At 43.7% G+C, this 27856-nt stretch overlaps 1 protein-coding gene across 1 annotated transcript in view; it reads right to left on the bottom strand.

Moving 5' to 3' along the window:
* LOC147635823 (protein SEMI-ROLLED LEAF 2-like) overlaps positions 1–22321 on the bottom strand; it is a 53784-nt gene extending 31463 nt beyond the window's left edge. Inside the window, exons 1-6 of the mRNA XM_086801179.1 lie at positions 21699–22321; positions 9796–9870; positions 9562–9677; positions 9326–9440; positions 9012–9140; positions 8769–8816 (exon numbers count right to left, since the gene is read on the bottom strand). Coding sequence (XP_086657305.1) covers positions 8769–8816; positions 9012–9140; positions 9326–9440; positions 9562–9677; positions 9796–9870; positions 21699–21833 — 618 coding nt within the window. The 5' untranslated portion in view covers positions 21834–22321. The remainder of the gene's footprint in view (positions 1–8768; positions 8817–9011; positions 9141–9325; positions 9441–9561; positions 9678–9795; positions 9871–21698) is intronic.
* Between the last annotated feature and the right edge of the window lie 5535 nt (positions 22322–27856).

Raw genomic sequence — 27856 nt, 5'->3', positions numbered from 1 at the left:
AATGAATGCTCATGAGCATTGAGCATTGAGTATTGACTCTTGATACATGTTATGTGCCATGTCACATGTGGCAGCTGGATCCCTTTATCTTCGATAAGCTCCTCGCTCATACTAGTGATGCGGAGGCTCAGCTTCAGGAGGACCAGTTGCGAGACAAGCAGGAGATATACCGAGAGCTCCACAGAGAGCTTGAGAGCATAGATCGCAGGGTTACACGTGCTCGATCACGAGCTATGAGTATTGTAGATGATCGGGCCGTCGTGGTGGGCAAGGTCGAGGGCGAGGCCGTGCTTAGATAGCTCAGCAGCAGCCCAGGTGGTCGGGCCGTCGTGGTGGGCAAGGTCGAGGACGAGGCCGTGCTTAGATAGCTCAGCAGCAAGAGTCTCTTGCACATGATGATCATGATGATGATCCCTTAGATGAGGGACCCATAGATACGAGTGACGCCATTCCTACAGTGCCGGTGGTCAGAGAGCCTGACTATGACTCGGATGGCAACATGTTGACGGATGGAGATGTTTCTTCAGAGTCATCATCTAGTTTAGATGAGTAGCTAGCTGCTATTATAGTTTATAGTTACTAGTTTTTTTTTTGGTGACTAGTATAGACTTTGCTTTGTTTGTCAGGCCCAGCCTCTTAGTTTGAGGGGCTCAAGTGCCTAGCCTCTAGGAATCAGAATTGAGATCATATTCTCTGTAGTATCATGTATAACATATGTCTACAGTCTTCTGATTTCGGATTTATGATTTATCCATGATCCATCTCACTTTCATTTATGTTCATTGTTTAATTATTTTATTTGATATTTGCATTTGCCATTGTCAGTTGTGACTTGTAAGTTGTAAGTTGTGCAAAATTGAAATTAAAGGTTGTATAGTATTAGTAAGTGCTTTAATGTTCATTGATGAATCTTCAAACTTCATATTTCAAAAGTTTATAAGTAAACTATAAATCTTGTATACATATATATCGGAGGCAACGTTCACTACGTTTGGAATCTTTTCAGCACGTTTTCCAAACATACTAACATATTGTTCACTACGTTTGGAACCACCTTGCAACAAATGCTAATATTCCTCCTTTATTGGCTGTGCTTCACTAATACTGTCCACACCAGATGTTGGCCATGATGATGTCTTAGCCGCCTGCTACACAAGTGCTGTAGCCAACCGGCAAGCTCTTTGCTGTCAGCCAACAGCCTCTTGTGACCTTCCTATGACAAAGATGATCTAAAAATGTTGTAGATAATGCTGATGGTGATCATGATGACTTTAATGCTGTAGACAAGGCTGCTACATTGATGATGATGCTTCTGATGTCAATGTTGATGCGTTTGCTACTGCTCTAATCAGGGATTAAGCCAGCTCATGCCGAAGATTAGCCATGGCACGGGCGACATTCTCTTCTGAAACTTGATGACAGGGTGGACACTCCGTCATCCTTCCTCCCTGGACTTCTACTGACCTTGAACTGCTACTACTTACTGACTTTGACTTTAACTAACTGATATTTTTGGTTTGAACACCTTCACTCTTGATCTCCAATTCCAACACAGTGGTGGCTCACCTACCGGAACTGATCATGCCTGTTGCTAGGCCTTTGGAAATGATCTGAGGACTTAATGAGGTACTGGGTATGCGTACCTACCCTCAGGGAATGCTTCCTCTAGCTTCACCTATTGCAGACCACTCCATATGCTACCCAGCTACATCCTTTCTGCTAGAGCTGTGCACCTTCCTTGGGACCTAGCTTAGTGGGCTGAGCCTGAATGCTCTAATACCAATGTTGCATGCACGGAAGCCTTGCTGTACTGATCCATAAGCCTAAGCATGATTAAGAACATTGATGCTAATTAACTTAAGATTAAGACATAGGAGAGAGAAGAAGAGAGAGATTACGTATTGAGTTTTCTTTGTTCATATGGTACAAAAAGATGGCTTATGCTTGTACATGGCTGAGGCTTGAGGTCAGCCCATAAGGGTTGACCCTTAGCCCTTCTACATGAGTTCTCTACTGAATGCTAGATGAGTAATGAATTATGAACTGACTTGAGACTTGCTGAAAATGACATGATGCTTATACACGTGCTACGGGATGCAATCGGCCAGAATCACTGCTATCGGCCTGTTTTGGTGGACAACAAATGCTAATATTCCTTCTTTATTGGTTGCGCTTCACTGATGCTGTCCACACCAGATGTTGGCCATGATGATGTCTTAGCCGCCTGCTGCACAAGTGTTGTAGCCAGCCGATAGGCTGTTTGCTGTCAGCCGACAGCCTCTTGTGACCTTCCCATGACAAAGATGATGCTAAAAATGCTGTAGCTAATGCTGATGGTGATGATGATGACTTTAATGCTGTAGACAAGGCTGCTACACTGATGATGCTTCTGACATCAATGTTGATGCTTCTGCTACTGCTCTAATTAGGGATTAAGCCAGTTCATGCCGAAGAGTAGCCATGGCACGAGCGTGCACGTGACACAACTGGAGCTATCTGTCTGAGTGCCGGCCTGAGATGATCCCAAGCTCGTAGTAAATTGGCTGCAAATCTGTCCTCAAAAGTTGGACTAAAATCGCGGGCTCGCATCACTGTGAAGATCCATCTGGTACTCTGCGGTCAAGGGCCACCAGACTCGAAGTGCGGACTGAAATCCAGGCCAATAGGAAATCCTTCCAGTGCTCACCACCAAGAAGGAGTCCTCTAACAATCAGCCTGCCGGCTATGAATAGCAGGGTCAATGAGGCCTAGCCCCCCTCTAGGACGTGGCTGTATGATCACTCTCCATGCCACCTTGGCCCTATGTCATGTGCATCATAGATGCCATGGACATTCTCAGGGCTAGATCCAAAGGGGGGCAAACAGATACATAGTATGAACCAGATAGAGTCAGACTGTGGAGCACAAGATACACAAGTGGCCAGTTTGGACTTGGAGAAGGACCAGGGTGCAGTCGGCTGAGTACAGGAGCTGTCGGCTGTACCAGAAAGCAAGGCGGCTGAAGGCGCATGAAGCAAGGCAAGAAAACCAGTCGGCTGAATATAAATGGTATTTAACTCATTTATGACTGGCCAACCAGCAGTCGGCCAGTTTACCACCAGTCCAAGAAGTCCAAGAGGGGGTATAAAAGGCAAAGGGTGCTCCTCATTGTAAGCATTCATTCCACTAGGGAGTGGATCAGTAGGGTCCTAGTCTAGGGCAGAATTTTGGGTGTTTTACCACCTTTTCTAGAAGGCAGCCTAGGGCTGCAGACATGTACCTTTTTGTACCATAGTATATACTGAATTTCCAGCACTTCTCTCTCTCTCTCTCTCTCTCTCTCTCTCTCTCTCTCTCTCTCTACCTGCGTTTTTGCATCAGATGGTGCGTTTTTGCATCAGAAGGTTTCTAAGAGTGTTTAGGGCTGAAAGAAGACTACCCAGAGCTTCCGCGTGTTACATTGGTATCAGAGCATCAGGCTCAGCAAAGCTAAACACTGATTCAGTCCCAGATGATGGTGTACAGGTCCAAGGTACAGGAAAGTACACGGATTCGAAGCCCAAGGCGAGGAGCACAGAAGCGGGAAGAACTCCCAGGAGGTTTGTTGGTGGTGTTCCACAGTGCCAGATGGGGATGGCAGTTCCGTGAGCCAGATAGGTTCTCAGGTAACGGTCCCAAGGGAGGTTGATCCTCCAAGGGTGATGTGAGAGTGCCAGACTCAGTTCTAGGAATGAAGACCAAGACGGTGTTCAAAGTCAGGGCAGGAACGGATTGGGAACTAGAGGAACCAAATGCATAGATCTTCATCAGAGACAGAGTGGTTTGGAGAACAGACCGGATTTTCAGAGAAAAGGGTTTGCCAGGGATGGATGATGACAGAGGGACTTCGTGACAGGATTGGGATGATGACAGTCATCCAAGAGCAAGTGGGATTTCCGTCATCAACCAGATAGAGTCAGACTGTGGAGCACAAGATACACAAGTGGCCAGTTTGGACTTGGAGAAGGACCAAGGTGCAGTCGGCTGAGTACAGGAGCTGTCGGCTGTACCAGAAAGCAAGGCGACTGAAGGTGCATGAAGGCAAGGCAAGAAAACCAGTCGGCTGAATATAAATGGTATTTAACTCATTTATGACTGGCCGACCAGCAGTCGGCCAGTTTACCAGCAGTCCAAGAAGTCCAAGAGGGGGTATAAAAGGCAAAGGGTGCTCCTCATTGTAAGCATTCATTCCACTAGGGAGTGGATCAGTAGGGTCCTAGTCTAGGGCAGAATTTTGAGTGTTTTACCACCTTTTCTAGAAGGCAGCCTAGGGCTGCAGACATGTACCTTTTTGTACCATAGTATATACTGAATTTCCAGCACTTCTCTCTCTCTCTCTCTCTCTCTCTCTCTCTCTCTCTCTCTCTCTCTCTCTCTCTCTCTCTCTCTCTCTACCTGCGTTTTTGCATCAGATGGTGCGTTTTTGCATCAGAAGGTTTCTAAGAGTGTTTAGGGCTGAAAGAAGACTACCCATAGCTTCCGCGTGTTACACCCTAGTTGGCCTCCCGTCATTGCCGGCCCATAAGAAGTTCCGGATCAATCGTTGTACCTGGCCAATACATGCCCGAGAAAAGGCCCAGCACAAAGTGATGTGCCACATGGTGGCAAGAAGTACCTACTACCTAGTTCACCACCACCACTCTGACTGCTAGGGAAAATCTCGCCGAACTCCAATATAAAAGCTTCTTTCGAACTCAGAAGAATCGGGGCAAGCTGCTAGTCGGGTTAGATATCAATATATATACCTAGATGAATCCAGGAACATGCCCAAATTCACCTTTTAGGAATGTGCATGTTATATACTTGTGGTAGTCAACCCACAAGACTATATAACTATCAACTCCATTATGCATAGTATGGACTAGATACTACAACATCCCCACTAATGTCATCAGTGCCCAATAGTGGGTGTACAACTCTGTATCAAGATATGCTCACACACACTCACACCACACACACACACACACACACACACACATAAGAGCATATATTCAAACATAAGCGGGGCAAGCTGCTGCTCGGGTCAGATATCAATATGTATAGCTAGATGAATCTAGGAACATGCCCAAATTCACCTTTTAGGAACGTGCATGTTATATACTCATGGTAGTCAACCCACAAGCATATATAACTATCAACTCCAAACAAGAGGCTACAAACCTGAAAATTCAGGCCAACCAGTGTCCACATCTCCTATGAGGAAAAACGCTGAAGAGAAGGTACCTTCGGGTCCAACAGGAGGAGCCCAGGTGAAGGTAGAGCTACTAGCAGGATCAGTTCAGAAAAACACAGCAACCATGGCTGCAAATCTGAAAACGCAGAGGTATTCGGGGCAGTAGAAAGGGCAAAATCTGGAAATGCAGAAGAAATAGGTACACCCAAGCCTCAGATCAGCAAATTGGCATCAAAAAACTTGTAGGAGAAAAAACGCAGCATGTAGGCTGCTGCTGTCCTGCACAGAATAGGTGGCCAGCACTACAAGGGGGTAGATGCTGAAGAAAACACTGAAAAACTGCTTGTAGAACCCACCTGTAGAAAAACGCAGCACTCTATGTGCTGTTGCCCTGAAAACAGAGCAAAACCAGGTGAATCTCAGGGATCAAAACCTGTAAAGGATGACCAATAGCTGCAATGGAGAAGACGCCTGGAAGAGGCAGGCGACCAGCAGCAACTCTGAGAAAAAAAAACGCAGATCTGTCCATATGCAGAAAAACGCAGCCAAGAGGGAGAGGAACACTGTAGATCACCGGTGCTCTGATACCATGATAGAATGTGCAACGGAAGAAGGGAAAGTGGAAACACAGGAGAGAGAGTGAGAGAGAGATGGAGAGGAAACACAGGTGAGAACCTGCTCTCAATATCATCATCCAAAGGAATACATGTCCCGAGCAAGAGGGAAGAAAACCTCGTATGTGAGGGACTGCAGCAAACAATGCTAACATAAAGGCAGTCGACTAGGGAAAAGATCCTCCACGACTAGGGAAAAAAGCCCAAGACTCCATAAAATGGGGAATAATATGGGAAAACATATGTAAGGGGTGACCAGTCACCAGCCCCTCTAGCTAACATGGTCAACCCTAGAGGCTAAAATAGGACACCAAATAGGAACAACAAGGGAATGATGTATAACAAGTTGGAGGTCGGCCAACAGATTGCCCGTGGTGCGGCCATCCTCAGGAGTCTTAGCGACACGGTCTTTGGGATTGCCCGAAGGCTCAACGAATTTGGGAGCGGATTCTCTGCATCTTCATTATGGACAAGACCTCGACCCAGATCATTACATGGGGCACTGTCACTTGGGCCACAGAGGCTAAGGCGGTTGGGGCTTATGAGGAGGATGGGGGAGGGCTTACCCTTCAGGTCTCTCACCATCGTATTTCAGTAGTACCAATCCCAGCCCCACCTACAGACCACTGGCGACCAGGTTCATGCCAAAGATGGGAGATTTGCAGCAGCATTGCAGCCTGGCACATTTGGCGAGCTAGATGCAGCAAGGCCATAGAGACTACCCACACTCCGCCTGTTGAGTCCATCAAGAGCATTTGGCTCGACATCATTCACACCCTCTATGGTCAGTGGGGGAAGTTATAGGGAGGTTCTCACCGCATGCAAAAGTGGCAGGAAGCTTTCTTGAGGCTCTGGAGGCCTCGCCCTTTTCTCACCGATAGTAGGTGGTGACCCCACGTGGCACTATAGACCACCTGTGTGGTTGTTCCCGCCCCCACCCCCCCCCCTAGCCTTCTCCTCACACAACGGCCAGCCAGAGGAGAAGTATCTCTTCCCCTTATGATCATTTGATTCCCACCCCGTACATGAGGCGAGTTTGTATCTAGCCCTACGTGGTTGTATCTAGCCCTTTGTGGCTGTCTTTCATTAACTAATAGAAAGATTGTTTTCCCGGAAAAAAAAGGAAAAAAAAAAGAGCGGACAGCATTGTTGGCTGGTCCGTACCTTACAAGAGAGCAAGGCTCTCCGCTCCTTTGCATAGCAAGCACAGATTGGCTCTAGAAATGCAAGAGATAATGCAAATGTGGAATGCAGGAGACAATGCAAATGTGGCCTGCATGAGTATGTAACACATGAGCCAGCTTCATTTGAGGAAGCCAAGGAAGATGAACACTGGCAAGAAGCCATACAACAAGAGATGCAATCCGAAAAATCTTGTGGACTTGCCACCATGCAAGAAGCCAATTGGTACAAAGTGGGTGTACAAGGTCGTCAAGAGAAAGTTTGATGGTACCATTGACAGGTACAGAGCAAGACTAGTTGCCAAAGGCTATGCCCAACAGAAAGGCATAGATTATGACAGATACAAAGCAAGACTAGTTGCCAAAGGCTATGCCCAACAGAAAGGCATAGATAATGATGAATCATGAGACATTTGCACCGACTTCCAGGTTGTCCACTATTAGATGTGTTGTTGCAGGGCTGCCCATCATGGATGGAAAGTGCATCAGTTGGACATCAAGACAGCTTTTCTCAAAGGGGACTTGCAAGAAGACGTTTATGTGAGTCAACCCATTGGTTTTGTGTACTTGGCCACAAGGCTAAAGTGTGTAAGCTCAGGAAAGCACTTTATGGTCTCAAACAAGCTCCCAGAGCTTGGTATGAGAAAATAAATTCATATTTGGCCAGGCCCAGAATAGTCCAACAGAAAGCGCACACTATGTAAAAGAGCATCATGGGATTTTACTTGTGCTCATTCTTTATGTGGATGACATGTTGCTGACTGGGAATGATAAGGATGCAACTTCAGCTTTCAAAGCTGAATTACGGGCATCATGTGAGATGTCTGACTTGGGTCTATTGCAGTATTATCTGGGCATCAAGTTTGTGCAGATGGATGAAGCCAAGTTATTCTCCCACTCACTCTCCAGCTCGTTTTTGCTTCCTCTGTGTGTGTATGAGCTTTCTTTGCCTTGCAAACACTAACATTAGTTTCTTGAGAGCCAACAGTTCCAAGATGGGGACCCGTAGCCAGAAGTTTTCAACAACTCAAATGTCGTATCCTACTCAAGAAAAGGAGTTTAAACATGGTGAACCTTGGCCTCCGTTGATCAACTATGCTATTGGCCGCATATGAAATCCTTTGTAGAGGATTATGTGCACAAGTGTTACCAAATGTCAAATCAATAAAGCAGAGAGACTTAGAGCTAAGAGTATGCTTCTCCACTCTTGGACTCATGGCCTAGCAATTATTATGTACAACAACACCTGAGGAGTAAGTCTTGCTGGTATGGGATGCCAGGGCTCACTCTATGTAGAGCCATGTCTCTTGATGCCTCTAGACCTCCAGCTTGAGGGTGAACCTGAGGGCCTCTATGGTTGGGCGGTGAGCTAGATGCCTAGTTCTTTGTTTTCCCTTGTTAGATGCTAGCCACGTAATTTTTCTCAGAGGAGACTTTACACCTTCCCCTAAATATTGGAATGTTTGTGCACAGTTAAATAAAGGTTGTAAGGTTTCATACATGTCCAAACTAGCACATGCTCTCCGGTAACCATATTGACACTAGCATGGCAAGTCTAGTTAGTTCAAAGCCATGCCCAATTACACCCCATTTGGATAACATCGGCAGCCTAAACCTAGCAGCTGACTAGAGTAGACCTACCAAAACTTTGCTTAAACTTTAGTATGGTATTCTTTAAAGAAACAAGTACATAAGCCATGCTCTGGCATTGGCTTAATCATGCCAAGATTATTTACTTTTAAGAATAAGCACAAATGGTGCCCTAGAGAGTAAAGCACTTACATGTTCATATTCAGATGGCATATGTGAATGCTCTCCCATAAACCAGATCTGCATAATAGTTAATGAGAATCAGCTACTATTTCAACTGAGTTGAATCAACTGTAAAAGGCTCTTTCAAAGTGCAATATCAAGCCCAAAAAAAAAAACAGTACAGAACCCTCCCCTGTCTCAAAGAGATGACAACAAGTGTAGGTGAAAACTAAAGTCTCCAGAGCAAACAACAATAAACCAATCAATACAAACCAGGGCTGAGAGAGCTCGCAACCCCGCAGATCGTAGCTGTCTTCGCCTTCTTTCTTCCCCAGTTTCTTCTGCAAGTGAGCAAAGGCTTGGTAGCAGTGCATCAAGATGGTGAATGTACGTGCCATCCACCTGTTCCACCAAAAAAAAAATCACTCATCACATGTCTCATTGAGTGATTAGCTTTTGATTTTAACATCTACATTGAGCAAAAAAATTCCCCAAAAGCTTTAAATATATCCATGGCAGAGACAAGGAACAGATTTGACTCGAAGAAAACAGAGACGAAAACCAAAGCAGCCAAGAGCAAAAGATACCTGACTATATGCAAACTCAAAAAGTGCACTGCAACCAAGAACACGCATATCATCCTGTTGAGTCTGGTCCAGAAGTGTTTTAATCATATTGATAGCACTAACTGCAAACAATGGCCTGCCAGAACATTCAAATAGGAATGCACTTTTTGTGAGCCATCAAAATAATACAATTTTTTCTTTCATATGTCTACCTATTTCAATCAGCACATTCATAGAAAAATTAATTTCCCACTTACATTTGACCTTTGCATGCAGAGAATAACTTGATGTATGCAGCCATTATGACCCTAACAGATCCAAAATGTTCGTTTCGCAACTCCTTGTAGCCTCTTTGTTCAAGAGATGTTGCGATCTGCACAAAACAAAGCCAATCGTCTTGTCAAGGATCTGAGTGCTCTGGAATTGGACTGTTCACTTGCATACTTTTTAAGGACAAAATACTTGGCGGAAATGTGGAGTAGTTTGCAAACCTTTGGAATTCGCAGTGGGTTTTTTGAAGCATACTCACAAAGTTTTGATATCTTCCTGTCATTGGGAGGCTCCTCCTACCAATAATCCATAACAGACTTGTAAGGTTATGGAACAATTGCACAAGAAATGTTGACAAGATAATCATGCAGCAAGCTTTTTTTTTTTAAGAACGACTTCAAAAACCACTTTCCAGCAATCTTATTAAATCTCTACTCGAGAACAGAGCTAAGCCCTTGCATGCTATCTATTGGACTTATTTCCTGGATGTGTTCCTTTTGTTTACTCATTTACCAAACTGATTATGGATGTTTCAGATGCTGCTATATACTAAGCCTCCAACTATCTTCTCTCAACATTACCTTACCAAAAATACTAACCATCTCAATCCTTGGCTGCTCTATACTTGACGGCACATATCAAATTACAATAAGAAAACGTGAAAAGACCTTCAGAATGTTGAAAAACAATGCTAGGCTCTAGCTGGTTTGCATCGGTGATGCCCTCATTTTGAAGCATCAAGGTATTGTGGTTTGGATGCCCAAGTATCCTGATATTCACATCAGATGAAGATGTTGTCAAAGATCGGATGGTAGACCAAAGACAAACCAGTCACTAAGCAACTGAAAAGGAGTGGGATGCTGGCCCACAATTGACCAACCTAAGGAAAAAGTGATCAATGCAAAACACAGCCAAGTTGATGGCAACGCATAGGCTTTCCCAAATGCTGGCTGCAATCTGCTGTTTCAAGCTATTTTTTGAGTCCGCAAGGAGGCTCGCTTTTTTTAGCTGGAGCAGCAAAGCTGTGCATCAGTTCCACGTTAGAACTGCAAACTGTACCGTACCGCTATCATGACCCTGTGAAAATGTAACAGCACAAGGCATGGTGGTTGCCGAGTAAAATAAATATTAAATGATTCATATTTGGGGTGCCCGGACAAAGGGAATGATGTGTGGACATCTTCAGGTGTGAAGGGGGACCAAGAACATTAATATTTTTAATGTTCTAACCATGGGTGGACCCTAGGCCTTAGTGGCCCCTAGGAACTTTAATAAATATTAAAGTAGGGGGCCTAGGATAATTTTGGCGAGAGGGGTAACTCCACTTTTGGAGTTACACGCCTCTCTCATCTCTCTCTCTCTTGCTTTTGGAAAAAACGTGGAAGTTTCATGCGTGGAGGAGAGGAGAGGAACAGTCGACTGCTTAGAGGAGTGCTGGCTGCTGTTTGCCGTACAGAACAGGCCGTACAGATCTTGCAGGTACAGGCCACGTGGCTGCTGTACGACTGCAGGTTCAGGTTGCTGCGTACGGATTGGTACAGGCGGTGCTGGCAAGTTCAGACTGCAGGCGGCTGTTGTGCAGGCGAGTACTGTACAGTACAGACTGGCGCACAGAAGGGGACTGTACGGGCTGAACAGTTCAGGTGCAGCAGAACGCTTGACACATGCTGGTACAGTTGCTGTACGACAGCTGAAACAGGTAGCAACTGCACATACAGAACTGTACGGATAAGTACAACAAAGTTCTACAGTGCTGTACGGACTGGTACAGTGGAGTACAGCTGACCTGTACAGACAGGTACAGACAGAAACAGTACTGTTCAGTCCTGAACATTATCAAGCGCTGAATCTCCAGCTGCAGGCAGTGCTGTATCAGAGCCAAGTTGGTGCATCAGTCGAGTGGTTGCAGGGAGAAAAGTACAGACAGTTTCTGGCAAGTACAGGCTGGTACGATCGGTCCCTCGAGTGCAGAACCACGCACTGAATTGGTAAGCTCTGAACTTGTCCATCTTTCTTTCTTTCCATTGGCTTATGTCTGCTGCAAAGTTGTGTTATCTGGCCCCTTGTGAGAGGAGGGGTATGGCAGATTGAAAGGGTGGAAACAGAGACTGGACAGTGGATGTATATGTGAACTGAGTTGTGGAACCATGTACATGAGATATGCCAGATGTGTGCTCAAGGCTGCCCGGCTGAATTGTCTTGGTTGATCAGAGGGAAGCACAGAGTGTTGCTTTTGTGGGACACATATCTGTGTGTGAATCCTCTGTGCTAAGAGGTCTTGTGGGCTGCCAGATTGTACATACACGTGTATTCTCCTGGCCGGCTTTGTTGTACTCAGTTTTACATCTCTTTGAATTTGAATAAAGAAATACCGAAAGGGGCGCCAAGCTTTGGGACCAACAGGTGTCGATTTCATTGCAGTTTTGGGACACTCTAGCTCCAGTTAATTTTGTTTCGTATTTGAACTACAAGTGGAAGGGTGACTGCTAGTCTACCGCACTTTGGTTTCTACCAGAGGCCGGTTTCAAGGTTCCGTTGCCAGGACCCATCATCAACTTTCTTAAGGGGGTGAGCTCGTGGAAGACTCGAGGAAAGTCATCGCTGAAAAATTCAGCAACATGTCTGATACAGAAGACGAATATTTTTATCATGAAGAGGAAGAGGAAGAGCAAGAGACCTCTCCTAAGAGAAATGAATCTAAGGATATTCTTGCAGGAGAACAGGCTGCAGATGATGAGCAATATGAGGATGTAACACAACCAGAAGATATGCCTAGTAAAGAGGAAGATGATGCTCAGTTTAAAAATCATTTGGCCGGTGTAATGGATGTGTTTATGCAACTCACACAAAGTGAGAAGTTTGCTGAATTTATGAGATCCCATTCTGAGCCTGAAAAGAAGAAGAAGAAGGTGCGTTCTAAGAACCTTCCTCAGGGTCATAGTGCTGCCTTCCCACAGGATCCATCTTTTGGACAGTTTCCGAACATGCAACATGCTTTTGGTGCTAATTCTCAGAGTTCCTTCTTCGGACAGCCATCTATTCCTCAGTAGTCTATGCATCCAGGTTATTTTGGTGGTGGCTCTGTGTTCCAATCCATGACTGGGGGTTATCCTCAGGGAGGCATGGGTATGCCAGGGACTTTTGGAGCTAATTTTCAGCCTGGTATGCAAGGAAATATGTATGGTGGTATGCAGTCCGGAATGCAAGGAAACATGTTTGGGGGCATGCAACCTAGAATGCAACCTAGCATGCCAGGTGTGGGAATTGGTAATGTTGACCCTATGATGGGCATGAATGCTGGGGGTAGCAATCTTGTGAAGCCACTTCCTTACGATAATCTAACGCCTATGAGTAAGGCGAAGGATTATAAGGAAGGGGGAGCTGCTGTGAAATTTGATACATTCAGTGGAGCCAAAGATAAGTTAACGGCACTTACCTTCTTACAGCAGTTTGATGCTGCTTTTTCTGGTGGTAATTACACGGAGTCCTCTAAGGTGAGAAAAGCTGCGACTTTTCTCAAAGGCAATGCATTTCAGTGGTGGTCTACTCTTCTTTTGCAGGGCATAGCACCATCTACTTGGGTACAGTTTAAGCAGGTGTTCTCTTCCGTATGGCTCACATCTACTTTTGAGGTGGATGTAATGACAGCATGGCACAAGTTGGATGCATCAAAGTGTCAAAATCTTGAGGATTATAACAAGAAGTTTTGGGAAGCTTTACTCCCAGTTACTTCTTATCGTGCAGTGCCTTTGTCTGAGCAGGTAGAGAAGTATTGTTGTGGGCTGCCCAAGGAAGTGCGTGACTATTGCATCAAGACTCGAGTAACAAACATGTCACAGATGATAGAGAATGCTATGACAGCAAATGAGTTACTCACTGGAGTCTCATCTGGGTTTAAAGGCAGTAAGAACTCGAGCAAGAAATCTGAAAAGTCAGGGCATGCTTCGCGTGATGCAAAAGGGTCTATAGAGACGCGGTATAAGAAGTTGCCAATGCCCAAGAGAACTCCTGAGGAGAGACAGGCTTTGAGGAATGCTCGGAAATGTTTTTACTGTGGACATATGTCTTTTAATTGTCCCAAGAGAAAGTCCCAAAAGGACTCTGACACCAAAGGAGAGCCCAAGTCAAAGAAACCAAAACCTTCTGCAGGGTTAGTTCCTAATCTTGTTGGGGAACAACCAGGTGGTGAAGAGACTGAGTTGTGCAAGACATGGGGCAAAGTGAGAGATCAAAATGCCTTGATATTCTTTGACACAGGTGCTAGAGCCAACTTTATTTCACCGGATTTGGCTGGCCGATTGGGGATCCGTGCAGAGGAGATGGGGCCTTTATATGAGGCTAACATGGCTTGTCCTGGGTATGCAGAACCCGTCACTCCTATTATTGGAAAGCTCAAGCTTCATTTGCAGGGTTATGTGGACAGCGAAGAGTTTTTCATCATGCCACTTGATGGATGTGATGTTTTGTTGGGAATGCAATGGTGCCACAGAGTACATGCGGTGGTGGATACATACAATAGGAAGATCACTTTTGACTCATAGAGGGAAAGAACATGTTTTGGATGTAAAGTTAAAAGGGGAATCTGTTCCTATTGTATCAGCTTCGGCAATTTCATCAGTAATGAAAAAGCATCTTTCCGCGTACTTGATTTATGTAAAGGATGCAAAAGATGATGAGTCTAAATCTAATTTGTCTATGTTAGATAAGGACAGGACTGATTTCTTATGTGGGTTCCAAGATTGTTTTTCCGAGTCTTTGCCAGGGGAACTTCCTCCGGAAAGGCCAGAAGATCATGCCATTGATCTAATTCCGGATAGTACTCCACCAAATAGACCGCCGTACCGTGTTAGTGCAGCCCAACAACAAGAAATTATGAGTCAGGTACACGAGCTGTTGAATAAAGGGTTGATACAGTCTAGCTCATCACCCTTTTGCTCACCTGTACTCTTAGTACAAAAGAAGGATGGTTCTTGGCGCATGTGTATTGATTATAGGGCGCTGAACAAGAATACCATCAAGAATCGATTCCCCATTCCGAGGATCGATGACATTTTGGACCGCTTACAGGGCTCCACAGTCTTTAGTCGGATTGACTTAAAAAGCGGGTATCATCAGATACGTATTAGACCCGAGGATGTGCATAAGACAGCATTTCGAACCACGTTTGGGTTGTATGAGTTCTTGGTTATGCCCTTTGGTTTGACAAATGCACCTGCCACATTTAACAGAATGATGGACAGGATTTTCCGGCCTCATAGAGCGTTTGTGGGCACATTCTTTGATAATATGATTGTGCATTCACAAACTGAGGAGGAGCATAGAAGGCATTTGGCCATTGTGTTTGCAGAACTCAGGAACCATAGGCTGGTTATTAATGGCAAGAAGAGTGAGTTCTTCTTGCAAGAGATACACTTCTTGGGGCATATTGTGTCTAAGCATGGAGCCCGTATGGATGAATCGAAGGTGGAAGCAAATTCTTAATTGGCCAGATTTGAGGACCATGCATGATGTACGCAGCTTTTTGGGATTATGTTCCTATTATAGGCAGTACATACAGTATTTTGCTGAAATTGCTTCGCCCCTCCATGCCTTAACAAAGAAGGCAACTCCGTTTAGATGGGCTGATCAAGAAATTACAGCCTTTAAAAAGCTTAAAGAAAAGCTTACTTCGGATCCAGTATTGGTATTATCGGACCTCCGAAAGGCTTTTGTTGTCCAGTGTGATGCATGTGGAAACAACATTGGGGCAGTTCTCATGCAGAAAGGACATGTGATAGCCTATGAGAGTCGAATATTGCAAGATGCCGAGAAGCATTTACAGGTTTATGAGAAAGAGATGTTGGCTGTAATTCATGCTCTTTCTACATGGAAACGCTATTTGCTTGGGGCTGATTTCACTGTGCAGACACATCATCAGACCTTGCGTTATTTCCTCACGCAAACTAAGCTTTCAAAGAAGCATATGCGATGGGCAAACTTTTTGTCTATGTTTCACTTCCAGATTGTGCATGTGGAAGGCAAAAAGAATGTTGTGGCAGATGCTTTGTCACGCAAGCCACAGGTCTTAGCAGTTTCACTTGCTTATCATCATGAGCTTGATGAAATGAAAGAGCAGTATGCCCATGATGAGGACTTTGAAAGGTTATATGATCAGATATCTGAGGGTCAGCGGCATGAGCACTATACTCTCAGAGATGGGTTTTTGTTGATGCATGGTAGACTGTGTTACCAGGCAATTGCGCCTCAAGGTTATGATCGAAAGTCATGCTCCACCGTATGCAGGTCATAGAGGTATTGACGCCACGGTAAAAGCAGTTGAGACTTTCTTTTATTGGCCAACCTTGAGAAGAGATGTTGATGCTTTTGTTAGGCAATGCATCGTATGTCAGAAGGTAAAGTTTGACCATCAAAAGACACCAAGGTTACTACAGCCTTTACCTATTCCAAATAGACCTTGGGAGAGCATTGCCATGGATTTTATATTTGATCTTCCACGTACACAAACAGGAAATGATGGCATTTGGACTATCATATGCAGGTTCAGTAAGCAGGCTCATTTCATTCCCGTGCATAAGACGATCAAAGTGGATCATATGGTGAAGTTGTTCATGGCGAACATCTTCAAGTATCATGGCTTGCCTACGTCTATCATTAGTGACCGTGATCCACGGATGACGAGTTTATTCTGGAGAGGGTTGTTTGACAACATGGGTACAACTCTCAAGTTTTCATCTTCATTTCATCCGCAAACAGATGGTCAATCAGAAGAGGCTAACTCTACAGTGTTAGATCTTCTCAAGTATTATGTGTCAGAGCACAAGCAACAATGGGAAAAGTATCTTCCTTTGGTGGAGTTTGCATATAACAACACTGTCCATACCTCAACGGGCAAGACGCCTTTTGAGATTGTGGAAGGAGGGAAGAAGGTACCACCCATTTTGCACACAAAGGATAAGATCTTTGAGGCTGATCAGTATGTGGAGAATATGGATGAAGCTTATCGGAGAGTTAAGTTGGCACTCCAGAAAACTCAGCAGAAGCAAAAGAAAGCAGCAAACCGTCACAGACGTGCTTTAGAGTTTGCATTGGGTGATTGGGTTCTTTTGCGATTTGAAAAGGCTAGGCTCAAGAAGATAAAGGGTAAAGAGCGCTTATTCCCTAAGTTGAGCATGCGCTATTATGGGCCTTTTCAAGTATTGGAAAAGATTAGTGAGGTGGCCTATCGCTTGAAGCTACCAGATCACTGGAGGATTCACAATGCATTTCACGTGAGTCTCCTTAGACCTTTCCATGGGGATGTGCCTGAGGATGTATCAGATGAGGCTCAGCCGGAAGTTGAGGAACTTGATGAGGTTCTTATTCCAGAGCAGATATTGGCACATAAGGAAAGAAAGGTACGAGGTAAAGTTTCCCGTCGCTATCTTGTGAAGTTCAAAAACTATTTACCGATGGATGCGAAGTGGATGGAGGAAGGTGACTTAACAGATTCACATCAGGTTTTGCAGCTTTATCTCGATGCCTTTGAGTTGGTGCTTGTAGGACGGAGGCTTCCCTGTCCATACTTCCTCTGGCACTTTCCCACCAAGCCTCGTGTTAGGTGACCTGTTTATAAGATGAACGACTGTCATAACAGCTTCAACCCAAAAACCATGAGGTAACGCAGCATGTGACAACATAGAACGGACCTTCTCCTGAATGGTCCTGTTCATCCTCTCTGCTGTCCCGTTTTGTGGAGGATCATAAGGAGTAGAGAGCTCCCTCTTGATGCCTTTAGCATCACAAAAGTCCTGAAACTGTTTGGACATATACTCTCCACCATTGTCGGAACGCAAAGCCTTCAGTGTTTTGCCAGTTTGATTCTCAACATGAGCAACAAACTTCTCAAACACTGAGAATGTATCACTCTTTAAACGAAGAGGATAAACCCACACCTTGCGTGTGGCATCGTCAATAAAAGATACAAAATATTTTGCCCCTCCCAAAGAAAGCTGAGGCATCTCACATACATCTGTATGCACAAGCTCTAACTGAGCATCTTTCTGTCCAAGAGCTTTCTTGTGGGGGCACTGGAGTTGCCTGCCATATATACAATGCTCACAAAACTGAAAACTTGAGAACTTTAGAGAAGGCAAGTAACCAAAACGAGACAATTGCTCCATTCCTTTGACACTCATGTGTCCCAACCGGCTATGCCACATAGAGATTTCCGGCAGCTCGGTTGCATTTACATTAACATGGTGACAAACACCAGCATGCATGAAGTAAAGAGTGTCCACCTTAGAGCCTTTGGCAACAACCAGTGAGCCCTTACTAATCTTCCACTTTCCACGATCAAATGTGGTAACATAATCAGCATCATCAAGCTGTCCAGTAGAAAGCAGGTTCTTCTTGATCTCAGGCACATTCCTGACATCATGGAGCATAAGCTGTGAGCCATCTGAAAACACAAGCCTCACATCACCTCTGCCAAGAATCTTGCATGCATGGTTGTCACCCAAATAAACTACTCCTTCATTGCCAGCAGTATACCTGACAAACAAGTCTCTGCAACCTGTGACATTGAAATAAAAGAAAGATCTTGTTTTGGCCTAGAGAGAGAAAATGTCCAGAGGAAGGTAATTCAAAATTGAGATATTTTTGGATATAAAAATCCTCCTAGTGTCTAAAATGGTTTCCCCTGAAATAGAAATTCAAAAAGAACTTTCCAATGTGCAATTGGAATTAATTGAAAATAGGTATAAAAGACCTATGAGTTTCTTCAACCAATACACTTTGCTTGAGGCACTTTGCTGGGCATACAAGTCCTGCAATCTTTGCCACATTCCCCAAGCTGTCTTCTCTTCACGTATGCTGAAAAGTAAAGTGTCTGACACAGACAACATGATAGTGGATCTTGCTAGCTCATCCATATCTTCCCATTCTTCAGCAGTAAGAGAAGCGGGCATTACACCCCTTTATTTGATGGGCTTGTGCTGCTTCTTCTGGAGCAACACATTATAGCACTGGGTTTGCCAAATGTCATAATTATGTGAGCCTTCAAGCTTCTTGATGTGAAGCAATGAAGAGCTCTCACCTGTGGTTGCCATAGCAATATGCAACCTTTGACACAGTCAATGCCTAACTCCCTGCAAGATGTGCAAACACTGCACCAAAAAGCACACAAAGTGCTCACAGTTGTTCTCCCAAAGTTTATCTCCCACTGCGGAAGCACAAATGCAACTCTACTCCCACTGAATGTGATAAAATCACCAAAATCTGGTTGCTGCAGATTTATGACAGCACCTTAAATGTGCTATGTTCCCCTTCCAAAGTACTGTACAGCAGTACTAAGTGCTCACCAATGATGTACCAAATCTGTACTGGCAAGTACAACAGCTGAAAATGAACCTTTTCCTCACTCAAATCAATGTATAGCAATGCCAAAACTTGTACAAAGTTGTACCAAATCTGTACCAAAAAGTACAGCAGCAATAAATGCTCTCCTGGCTGTCCAAATGAGTGAAAATCAGACCTTGACAGGCCCTACCACTGCATACAACAGTCCCGGACAGAAATTGAACAAAAGCCCCTTGACTACAAGTGGATTTCTAAGGGTTCAAGGCATAAAAGTCTTCCCTGCTGCTTTGCCAAGCTCAACAAGCATAAAATCTTGAAAAGCCCCTTGATTCAAGATCAATTTCTGATCATACATGGTACATTAACGCACATGAAGGCATCCAGAGTCTTCACAATGCTTCTCCCTGGCCACATATACATCCAATACATAAAAGCCCCTTGATTTACTGGCACATTGAGTGCTTGACAGGCATCAACACATTGCCCAAAGCATCAAATGCCAGTGCTTGCATGCAAAACAACCCAATTGGCACAAAAGCCCTTTGATTTGCACTCCAATTTCCTGCAATTTTGGCCCAAATGTGAGATTGCTCACATCATACAGCATGTATGAATGCCCAATGGCACAATTACATCAAAAGCCCCAAATTTTGACATCCAATTTCTTGCAAATTGACTCTAAATGTGACCAATGTCACCCAATTTTGCCAATTTTGCTCAAAAATTGAGCAATTTGGACCTGTACCTGCTCAATTGATGAAAATTGACATGCAAATCCCAAAAAAAATTTGAAGCAAGTACCTCTGAAAATTTCTGTTGCAGGAAAGGGAGGGGGTCGTGCTGATGCTGATGCTTGCAAAGAGGACCCCTGTTTGCAGCGGCTGTGGAGAGCGGAGGCCTTTAGGTGGACATCGTGGGGAAGCGTTAGCTTGGAGTTCAAAGGCTCTTTGGGCAAGGCGACGGCCTCTTGGTGTCTTCAGTGGCGGTAATGGTAAGCTGTGGCTGGGCGTAGGTTCTCACGGTGAAGACAGAGGCAGACACCGCTTCACTACTGTTCAGTGCTGCTGCAGCTGTCCTCCGCCCATTGACAACACCACCTGCACGAATACAAGCACGCAGAGGAGAGACATGGACGGATCCAAGCGAGCCAAGTCAGGCGTCCTGGGCACTGCCTTCACACACGTGCCTCTGACAGCGTCGTCTGTATGCCTTCCGCTTGATACTAACGCTCACGCCACTTGTCGCCTCCGTTCGAAGAGAAACCGAAGAAAAGGTGCGACTGACTGTGAAGTGTCGTGTCCGCCTGAGTATGGACACCCGCCTGCCTGCATGCGCGTAACCGCCTAGTTGCCTGCGACTGGTTCAACGCAGGGACACCCAGTCGCTCGCTGCCCAACGCAGGGACACACACGCGACCTCTCTTATTGTCTTGCAGCGCACGTGCTCCTTGCTGAGCACCAGAAAGCTCCAAGCAATCTCCTCTGCTCGTGTCAAGCTCAAGGCTCCATAGCCGAGCTTCTTCTTCGCGATGAAGACGACTCCGCACACCCGCACACACACGGACACAACCGTGGCTCTGATACCAGTTGAAGGAGCTATGGAAGCTCAGCTATAGAGAGAATTAGGGTTTCATGTGGGAGACATACACAGAGAAGGAGAGAGAGAGAGAGAGAGAGAGAGAGAGAGAGAGAGAGACATGTGGGGATAAGTCAACTCATAGTATAAGTGTGTGACTCCCTTATCACACATGTATATTTGCTCTAGTACACATAGTGCACTTAGTACATTAAAAGTACTAAGTGTACTATGTACTATAAAACTTATGGGCTTGTACACACTACAAGGGTGGGCATAATGCCTTTACCCCACAAGACAGACAGTAACCTTCATGTTTTGATAGAGCAGGATCACATTGTGATTATCATTTTGTATGTCGATGATCTCATTCTCACTAGATCCGACGGCACTGTTATGATTATGGATCTTCTGAGTCATACCTTTGAGATGACCAGTGAGCAAGCTGATTGTAGTGGCTATGACTCATAAGTTATTAATCCCATAAGTCATAGCCATTTATGATTATGCAATAGGAATGAGCCTATAGAGTGCATTATTGTATTGTCATGTGACAGGATGGTATGCACCTAGACCATGGATGCGATCCACTCCAAATTGTCTATCCTTGACATGACGATAATTGTCCTACTATAACATGGAAACCGCTAAGTGGAGATCACTAGCCATTCAAAAAACCCCATCAATGAATCAATGTTGATAATGTTCAAGACTTATGCTTCCCATGAATCTTACTCATCGGAGTCCCCAAAATAACCATGAAAAAATGAAGCCACCCTAAAGAGTCAATCCATGTCTAGCAAACACCTACAATTAAGCAAAACAAGGGAACATGTAGACACTAGAGTCTAGCATCTGGCTCACCGCCCACCCTGAGCATGGAGGTTAGAAACATCAGAGAGTGGCTCCACGTGCAATCACGTAGCACCAAGACACACGCATGGAGTAGTCTCACAGGCCTCGAGTCCAAGTCTGAGGAGCAATCCTTCAAACTAACTCCAAAAGTCACTTATATAGGCCTCCTATAAACCAGGAGCCATGCCCATGTCTGTAAAAACACCTCTAACCTCCCCCGTTTAGATGCCTAACTCCCAGTCTCTGGTTAAATTTACCCAAGGCAATGTAAGTGACAAGCACTAATTCAAAAGTTCAATTGATAGAACAAGCACTTATTCCATAACGTCTTAAAGCAAATCAAAGAGGGTGAACTTACCTGACTTTTAGGAAAAACATCTGCGATTAATTTCTTGTAGCGTTTTACAGGCTGCCGGGATCTTGACCTTAGAGCGGGGCAGCAGACGCAGAAGCGTCCGCAGACGGGCAGGACTCTCCTGGACATGAAACCCATGATGTGGAAGAAGGCCTAGAGGGGCACGTGACCAAGACAAGGCAGAAAAAACTGGTGAAACAGTTCACTCTGCTGCTTTGGCTTCTAATCCCACACTGCATTGCACTCCTGACCACAAAAGAGGGGTTTAAATCCTCGATATTATCGCCATGGATGAGGCTTTCTTCTACAAGGACAAAATTTCCCTGCTTCAGAGGAGAGGCGATATTCCACAATCCGATCTTTGTTTGCAGTGGAGTTTAGGGTTTAGAGAAAACAAGTGCGGCAGAGAGAACACGAAGGCGAAAGAGCCTCGTTGTTGTTGCTTTTCTTTGATGCGAGTAGTTCAGCTCCACCCGGACCACCCCATAGAGACGGCACTGGCCACGCTGAGTCTTCCGTGCGCTGTGATCAATTAATTTATGTCTCTTGGGAACCCTTCTGGCATGTATATTTTCAGTACTCTCACATCAAAAAAATCATATAAAATAAGAGTCTATGCTCATATTAAGAAATTAGAGAAAGAAGTTACAACATATAAAGAGCTCTAATAAGAAAAAAAAAATTAAGCAGCCTTTATTTGAAAAATAAAATAAAATAAGAGTCTCTAGAACTACAAGAAAAGTATAGTTTTTTCACAAGATAAAAGACCTAAAATTTATGATCAAAGAAGGTTCACTTGTATAACGCTTGGTGTTCATCATCACTCATTCTTTTCTCATGATGGCATGCAATTCAAAACCCAAAAAATTTAACAGTTTGTCAAAATCAAGAATAAACCATAATCTATGGGTTATGCTTTCCATGTCTATCATTTTGAGCATTCGAACAATAAAATTATTCATGTACTACAAGCATCATCAATCACTTCTCCTATCAGGTTATATACTTGTACGTTGTGAGTCTGCTCTCATTACGTGGCATACAATGATTTTGATGATTTATGCAATTAATTAGTTTTATCATAAATATACTCTAGCTAAGGGTTTTAGTTTTTTCTTTTTTATTTCCATTATTCGTCACCCACCTTCTGATGATGATTTATACACATATTGAGAAAATGCACATACGAAGGCCTTCTACACATACAAATCAAGGTTGTAATTTTTATAAATTAAAGAAAAAAGCATTAAAGGCCTTCTATACAAGAAAGCACAACAACCATACAACAGAGCAAGCAATCTAACTAATAAGTTCTCTCTCTCTCAGGAGTTGGGCTAGATCAAATCCTACTGAACTTGCAAAGGAGCATCACTCGATTTATGCCTTACTTTGGGGAGGGGGGCTTCAAACATATAGGGGTTTCCTAAGCCTTGGTTTGGAAAACAGACTGCCTAGATTTGGGCCCAGAACCAGAAGATGGTATCTCAAAGAAAAGCAAAATAACTACACTTTTGTTGCATTCATAGAGAACCCAGTGGGAACCAAGCCTATAGTAAAAATTTGGTCAAAGAAAGGGGGCAACTTGGAAAAACAAACCCCAAGGGTATGCATCACTGAGGCAATGATGGAGGCTTGCATTATGCTGGGCTACCAAATCTCTTGGGAGCACTCTAATTTTCTGTTGGAAGAGGAGAGACGGTCTTTGTTTTGCGAACTCTTAAATAAAGTGAAGTGTGAAAAATAGAGGATTGTAGTAAGCTCTCTCTCTCTCTCTCTCTCTCTCTCTCTCTCTCTCTCTCTCTCTCTCTCTCTCTCTCTCTTAGTAAGCTCTCTCTCTCTCTCTCTCTCTCTCTCTCTCTCTCTCTCTCTCTACATTGACGAGATTTCGGCCTCCATTGATAGAGGAGGGGGAAGGATCACTAGCAGGCATACTTGTTTCCATACTACTTTATGCTGATGGCATTGTGCTTATTGCAGGCTCTCTAGAGGTCTTGACACATTACTAGAGTTTTATGCACAACGGGATCTCACAGTAAACCTTGGATAAACCAAGGTTATGATCTTCAACACATCCCTCTTTTCAATGTGTCACTAAGTTTCAATTGAATTTCACCTACATGGGCAGCCCAGTGGAGATTGTACACTCATGTGTACTTAGGATCAGTCTTCTCGATGAGCCACGCTGTAGAGGCCAGACTAATAAGAGGGTATACTTCCATCGCTCTCATGGAGAGCCAATGTCAAGGATCTTTGTACATGGAGATTCGGCAATTACCACACCTTCCAAGACAAGGATCTAATTAATAAACTATGAACAAGATAATCAAATTACTCAAGATAAGCATAGACATAAACGTAACATAAGTCAAATAGAAGACACAAAAGCACACAAGCATTAGGTTCAATCCCCCCCAACATGAGTGGCTCCACTTTCTCATGTGGGTACTTAAAGTTGTATTCATCAAAAATAGCCCTTGGAGCCATAAATAGTTTTTGCTTCCAAAATTGAGCTTGTACAAAAATTAACCATAGTCCAATGTTCAAAAGTATAAATAAATGTTTTGCCCAAACTTATGTAGAAAATGGGCCTAGCCATGTAAAACCAAAATATAGCTCGCATGCACGTGACTAGAAATAATAATATGGTCAATACCCATCACCATCATCTTCCATTTCATAGTCTCTACTCATAAAATCACAATGTTAGCTATCAATCAATTGGACTCACTCAACAATTAATTCTAGTATGTGCTAACAATTAGACTCACTCACAATTGCATGTTTCATAGAATTAATTGGACTCATGAAAAGATGCAAGGAGAAAGAGAGCTTGAGCTCTTGCAAAGCACTCACACACTCACACAAACCCTAGAAGAAAACACACAAGATGAGAGACTGAAAAATTGTTCTTCTTATCTTCACAACGAAAAGGGTTCTACCAAAAGATAAGGAAAATACAACATAAGTACTAAAGTACTATGTACATGCAATCCATAATGTGAACATGCTAAGTGAGTGAGCTGGCAAGATAAGTATGCCATAACTTAGTGGTGGACTAGTAGTAGCTGGTGTAGTCCAACTGTAGAATCACTGGCGAAGATCTATCATGTCAGCATCGTACCAAACATGCCAGTGATGTAAGTGGTGGAAACAGTCACCCACCAAGCATATCATCAGTGTTAGCTCGTGTTGAGCTTGACATCTCAACACTCCCCCTTAATATCAACTCCATCTCTAGGACTCCAAGCATAGTCCAGAATCGATGAAGCTTCTATGCTCCGAGGGCTTTCGTGAAAATGTCAGCTACCTGCTCCTCTGTGCTAATATACATGACTGCTAAAACCCTCTCTTTAATGAAGTAATAATGAACCTCTATGTGTTTGGTCCGTGCATAAAAAATCGGGTTCCTTGCCAACTATATACTACTAAGATTATCACAATAAATGACAATCTGTCTGTCAAAACCAGTAGCCCCAAATCACCAAGTAGCTTAAGCAACCAAGCTACCTCACATGTTGCCATCTCAGCACCCCTATACTCTACCTCTATACTCCACAAGGCAACTATTGGCTACTTCTTGCTGCTCCATGTCACACCACCACTCCCAAAGGAGAACATAAATCCACTGGTAGATCTTCTATCTACAATACTACAAACCCAGTCTACATCGGTGTATCCAAACACCTACAACTCTGTACCGGCCTCATAAAAGAGACCATAGTCTACTATAGACTTCACATAGTGCAATGTGTGCCTCACACCATCCAAATGTGGCTTTTGAGGAACCTGCATAAACTGACTTTGCAATCCAACTGTATAGTTCAAATCTGGTCTGGTGATCGTCATGTAAATTAAGCTACCCACTATCTTCGTGTACATAGTGGGATTCTCCAAAATCTCACCCGCCAACTGCACTCAACTTGCCATACCATATTTGGACAGCATGTCTAATGCATATTGCCTTTGTGATAGCCATATGCCCTTGGCCGTCCTATAATAACCTCAATGCTAAGGAAGTACCTCAGCTCACCCAAATCCTTCATGACAAATTTGTACTTGAGGAGACATTTTGCACTCTTCACTTCCTTTCCACCCCCAACAATCAAGTCACCCACATAGATTGTGATGACCACAAGGCCTCTATCACTCTTCCTCACATAGAGTGAATGATCAGCATTTGCCACATGAAAGCCAATGGTAATAAGATATTGTGCTATCTTATCATGCCATGCTCTAGGTGCCTGTTTCAAGCCATTTAAGGCTTTATGCAACTTGCATACAAAATCAGGGTGACCCGCATCTTCATAACTAGGTGGCTGATCCATATACACCTTTTCTTCCAAATCACCATGTAAGAACGCATTCTTAACATTCATTTGCTCCAAAACCCATCCTTTTGATGATGCAGCCACTGCAATAAGAGCTCTCACGGTTGCCATCTTGGCAACGGGGCTGAACGTCTCCTCATAATCAATGCCATAAGTTTGCGCATAACCTTTGGCAACCAATCTTGCTTTATACTTGCTAATACTTCCATCTGAGTTTTGCTTTATTTTGTACACCCACTTGCATCTAATAGCCTTCTTGTCCTTAGGCAGCAATGGCACCAATTTCCAAGTCTCATTTGCATCCAATGCAACCATTTCTTCATCCATGGCTTTCTCCCAATCTAAATTCTCAACAGCTTCTTCAAAACATGTGGGTTCAACATCTTTTATGACTTTTTGCCATATATGCATAATGAGATGAGCGACATAATGAGTAACATAACCATCATATATCAACTAGTCAACCGGTTTTCTAAATCTCCCTGACGTGTGTTGTCCATGATCACTATTTGGCATTTTTTCAGCTTCTCTTGCCTTTCTTACACCAGGTGTTCTAATAGCTGGAATCCCAAGCTCATCTCATCAAGGCTCTACTTCAAGTCACTAGAGTCTCCATCAACATAAGAATCCCATGTAGAAATGTCGGGCATAGCAAGAGGCTTACCAACCTTCTCTTTGCCTTTCCATGATGTACCAATTGCATTTTCTAGACTGGTATTTTGACACAGCCTACCACTCCATGGTCTATCAACAGACCCAACACAAGAGGACTATTCAAGTCCACTCAATGACTGTGATTGCTAACTTGCATTCTGTGCACTCACAATTCCAGTTACATAAATCCCAACGGCATCTTTTTTAGTAGCATACCAGCTACTCATTTCATCAAACACATCTCTGCTTACCCTCAACTCACGTGTAGTAGGGTGATAACATTTATATCCCTTTTACTCAAGGGAATATCCAATAAACACACATTTTTATGCCTTTGGATCCGGCTTCGTATGCAACTCATCCGGCACATGCACATAGGCAATACATCAAAAAACTTTAAAGTGAGACAAATCAGGTTTCTTACCACACTGAATTTCTCCTCTCGCGTCACATCGTGTATGGCCGCAGTAGGAGTCATGTTCATGATATAAACTGCTGTAGAACAACTTCAGCCCAATAGCTATGCGGCATATTCTTCTCTATCATCAATGCTCGTGTTGTCTCTACAATGTGCCTGTTTTTTCACTCAGCAACTTCATTTTGCTGCGGAGTGTATCTACATGTAAACTGTCTCTGAATGCTATTCTTCCACAAGAAATCAAAGAAATCATTGGAGAAGTATTATCCCCCTTAATATGACCTTAGGCAAATCCATGCTTTCATGTTTGCTTTTCAGCCAATCACTCTAAAATTCTGAAAATGAGTGAAAACTTCACTCTTCTCCTTCATGAAATACATCTCACACTTTCCTCGTGTGGTCATCAATGAATGTTACATAGTACTGTAGCCACCTATAGATGTAGTTTTTATAGGACTCCATACATCTAAATGCACCACATCTAGTACATTCCTGCTCACATTTCTATCATGTGGAAAAACATGCTTTTTATACTTTCCAGATTGACATGCTTCACATACTTTCTATATACCATCAACTTTAAACTTAGGTAGCCCTGTCACGCTTTCTTTAATCTGCATAGACTTCATTCTTTGCACATTTACATGCCCAATTCTCTTATGCCAAATATATGTATCTGCAATAACTCCTGAACCCTGTGCAAAAATTATAGCTTTCACTTCAAGCATATTTACATCTAGTGTAAACATTATGCCCACTCT

This window comes from Cibotium barometz, chromosome 8, assembly GCF_041138505.1.
Source record: "Cibotium barometz isolate CiBa-2024 chromosome 8, ASM4113850v1, whole genome shotgun sequence".
NCBI lineage: Eukaryota > Viridiplantae > Streptophyta > Polypodiopsida > Cyatheales > Cibotiaceae > Cibotium > Cibotium barometz.
Note: the sequence above shows the minus strand (reverse complement) of the source record. Positions and strands in the feature narration are given on the sequence as shown.